This window comes from Eimeria mitis, genomic scaffold (genome assembly GCF_000499745.2).
Source record: "Eimeria mitis Houghton genomic scaffold, Emh_scaff66, whole genome shotgun sequence".
In the NCBI taxonomy this organism is placed as follows: domain Eukaryota; phylum Apicomplexa; class Conoidasida; order Eucoccidiorida; family Eimeriidae; genus Eimeria; species Eimeria mitis.
In genome coordinates, this window is record NW_013574738.1 from 35,181 (window position 1) to 38,320 (window position 3,140).

At 44.3% G+C, this 3,140-nt stretch overlaps 1 protein-coding gene across 1 annotated transcript in view; it reads left to right on the forward strand.

Annotated features, from left to right (window-relative positions):
• Positions 1-2,081: 2,081 nt before the first annotated feature.
• EMH_0060800 (zinc finger DHHC domain-containing protein, putative) overlaps positions 2,082-3,140 on the forward strand; it is a gene marked incomplete at both ends in the record, with an annotated part of 2,272 nt that continues 1,213 nt past the window's right edge. The window contains one exon of the mRNA XM_013501271.1: positions 2,082-2,504. Coding sequence (XP_013356725.1) covers positions 2,082-2,504 — 423 coding nt within the window. The remainder of the gene's footprint in view (positions 2,505-3,140) is intronic.

Sequence of the window (3,140 nt, forward strand, 5' to 3'; positions counted from 1 at the left end):
AATAAGTTGACTAATTGATTACTGCTTAAACACAGACTGCCTCTTTGGCGGTGCGCCGGTGCGAGTTGGGGTGTCTGTGCAGTTTTCGTCTTGTTTCTTTTGTATCTTTTTCTAGAGTTTATACGAATTGCAATTCCTTATTCTTTTTTTATCGTGAGCTTTGCTTCGGTATGGTGGCCCTGCTGCCGCCTAAGCAGGCCGTAGACATTCAATCTTTTCCTTTTTCTTATGAAGGGTTTATCCCCCCCAATCCAGTTTCTTCATGCTATGCTCCTTCTCTTGATAGAGAGTAATTGAATACTTTGAATATGTTCTTTTTCTTCTCTCTATAATATCTCTTGCTGAGTGTTTATCGATGCCGCGGCTCAGTTGTATGAAAGCGAAACACAGCGATACACAGTTAGGACAATAAACTCAAAAAAATAAAATACAAAACAACGGGATACTAAACTATACTAAACTAAATAAATTAATAACACCAGCAAAAAAACTAAGTGAACGAATGGCACCCGAGTATACAGAGTAAACACCGGGTGGGTTGAATCTCCGTAGCTGTTGGCAACACGCTGCTGACGAGAAGGAAACTACAGAAACAAACCAAAGTCATTGAATATATATATATATATATATATATATATATATATATATATATATATATATATATATATATATATATGTGTGTGTGTCCTGGGCTTTCGGTTTCTTTCGAGGGAATTCAACTTCCGTTGCACAGTGTATTCCAGCCGTCTGCTAAAACGACGAATTCTGAATACATTGACGACGGAGTGCATGTGTTTCTGTGTCGTTTTCTGTGGTGTATCTCCGCTGCACTGGTGTCTCATCATCACTGCTTTCTTCTTGTTTTCTCACTCAACAGGAAATGTTTAGTTACACTTCTTCCTGCTGCAACCCCACCCAAAAGCAAACCTTAATTAACACCCTAGCAGACTGTTAGATGCACGCCTTCAGGCGCAAGCAGCCGGCATGCATACATACACAAAACTTCATTGTGTGTGGCTCAGACATCAACTCGATACACTCTATAGACCCACGTTGCCGCTGCAGCGGTTGTGGTTGCTTCCCTGTACTTCTTTGTTCACCATTGCACGCAGAGCACGAGAAGCAAAGGCTTTGGTTTATAACTAACGATGCAGACAGAGGTGTTCGTTGCGGTGTACCGCTGAAACAACACACCGTCGCGGTGATATGTGTATTATGTTTTGTACAAGACTCTGGTGAATTGAACTATAACTTTCTTTTGTTCTTTTATGTAGTATCACTTGTATTCAATTGACTATTCGTTCTTATAAGCGATGCGTGTGTTGTTGTATTCCATCCTTATATATGCACATCTATGGCGGCTAGCGGCGACGCATAGAAGGCCTTCTGCTTTTCTTCTCTTCAGAATATTATTTTTGTTAAACTATTTCAGACCTAATGTTAATTTAATGAGAAGCATTTCACCTGGGGGAGCCTGTGGTTTCTCCCCTGGGGTGTATACGCAGAGCAACTGACTGGTGCTTGCGGTGCTGCTGCATGCAGCAGGCCGCTGGCTCGAGGGTTTGGGTCTGTTTTTTGTTTCTGAATTGAAGCGAAAAGTTTCGTTTTTATCTTTTAATTGAATTAATTGAATTGAAACTGAACAGCGGCGAGTCCGCCAGCTGTATATGCAGCTGCTTTCACTTCCCTGTATCCCGCATCGCGTTCATCAGCTCGACTCGTTTTCTTTGACTGCGCTGCGCGGATTCTTCCTTTTCTTCCTTTATTTATGAATTTAATTCAACAGAAATTCTCTTTCTCAACATAGAGATTCGAGCCAGCTGCTGCCGCAACACCCCCTGCTTTCCTCCGCTGTATTTCTTCACTTGCATATGGCTGTTGAGCCCCCAGTGGTGTAATGAGTGTGCATCTTTCTCTCCCCTCGAGTATCTTAAGCAATCAGTCGGCGTCGTTCTTCTCTGTGCTGCTGGTGCGTCGCTAGCTGTTGCTGCTAGCAGCCGTTGTTAGCTGCAAGTCTGCTGCTCCTGCTGCAGCAGCAACAGCCGCTGCACTTTGCTTCCTTTCCAGCTGAGTAAGCCAACATGGACAGAGAGGGGGATCACCAGCCGCTGCTAACGAGCTCTGCCTCAGGGCAGACGGAAGCAGCAGCAGCAGCAGCAGCAGCAGCAGCAGGAGATGGTGTTGGTGACGAGTCTAGAGAAAGCAGAACAGAAGAAAAGACTCAATCCAAAGCAGGAGGAAGAGCAGCCGGGGAAGCAACAGCTCCTCTGCGTTATGCTGCCCCTCTTGGGGGTGTGAGAGGAGCGTTGCTGCGTTCGTTGCCAGTGGTGTTTGTTTTGTCTCTGTTGTCTGTTGTAGTTGGGGTGTATGTGTCGTTTCACATAGCCCCGCTGCTGCAGCAGTATGCAGCAGACAGAGCAGCATTCAACAGAGGTATTTGGGAGTTTGTTGTTTTTGTTTTTCTTCTCTTTCTCTTCATGCTGAGCTTCGCTTTGAGCGTATTCGTACGCCCAGGCAGCCCCACCCAATCAGGGCAAGACGCCGTGGAAACACACAACGCAGCGGTATGCGCCAGCTGTACATACACCCCATTCCTCCCCCGTTGCAATGCACCATATACATGCATACTCTATATATATATATATATATATATATATATATATATATATATNGTTGCAATGCACCATATACATGCATACTCTATATATATATATATATATATATATATATATATATATATATGTATATATATAATAAGCATAGATACAAGCACACATCTCCAGCGTCCATTGGCCCATAAAAACACCTCCCCAACTCCACAAAAAAAAGTAAAAAAAAAATAAATAAATAAATAAACCAAAACACATGTGGTGTGTTTATATATATACAGGAGACAAAGAGCGGGGGTGGTTTGCGTGTATGCAAGTGGTGTGAGGTATGGAAGCCGGACCGGTCTCACCACTGCCGCGTGTGTCGCTGCTGCGTGCTGCGGATGGACCACCACTGCCCCTGGCTGGCTAACTGCGTCGGCTGGGGGAACCACAAATACTTCATGCTGCTCCTCCTCTACGGCACACTCACTTGTCTCTTCGTTGCTGCCACCATACTCGAATCCCTCATACGAGTACTCAATCAACCCA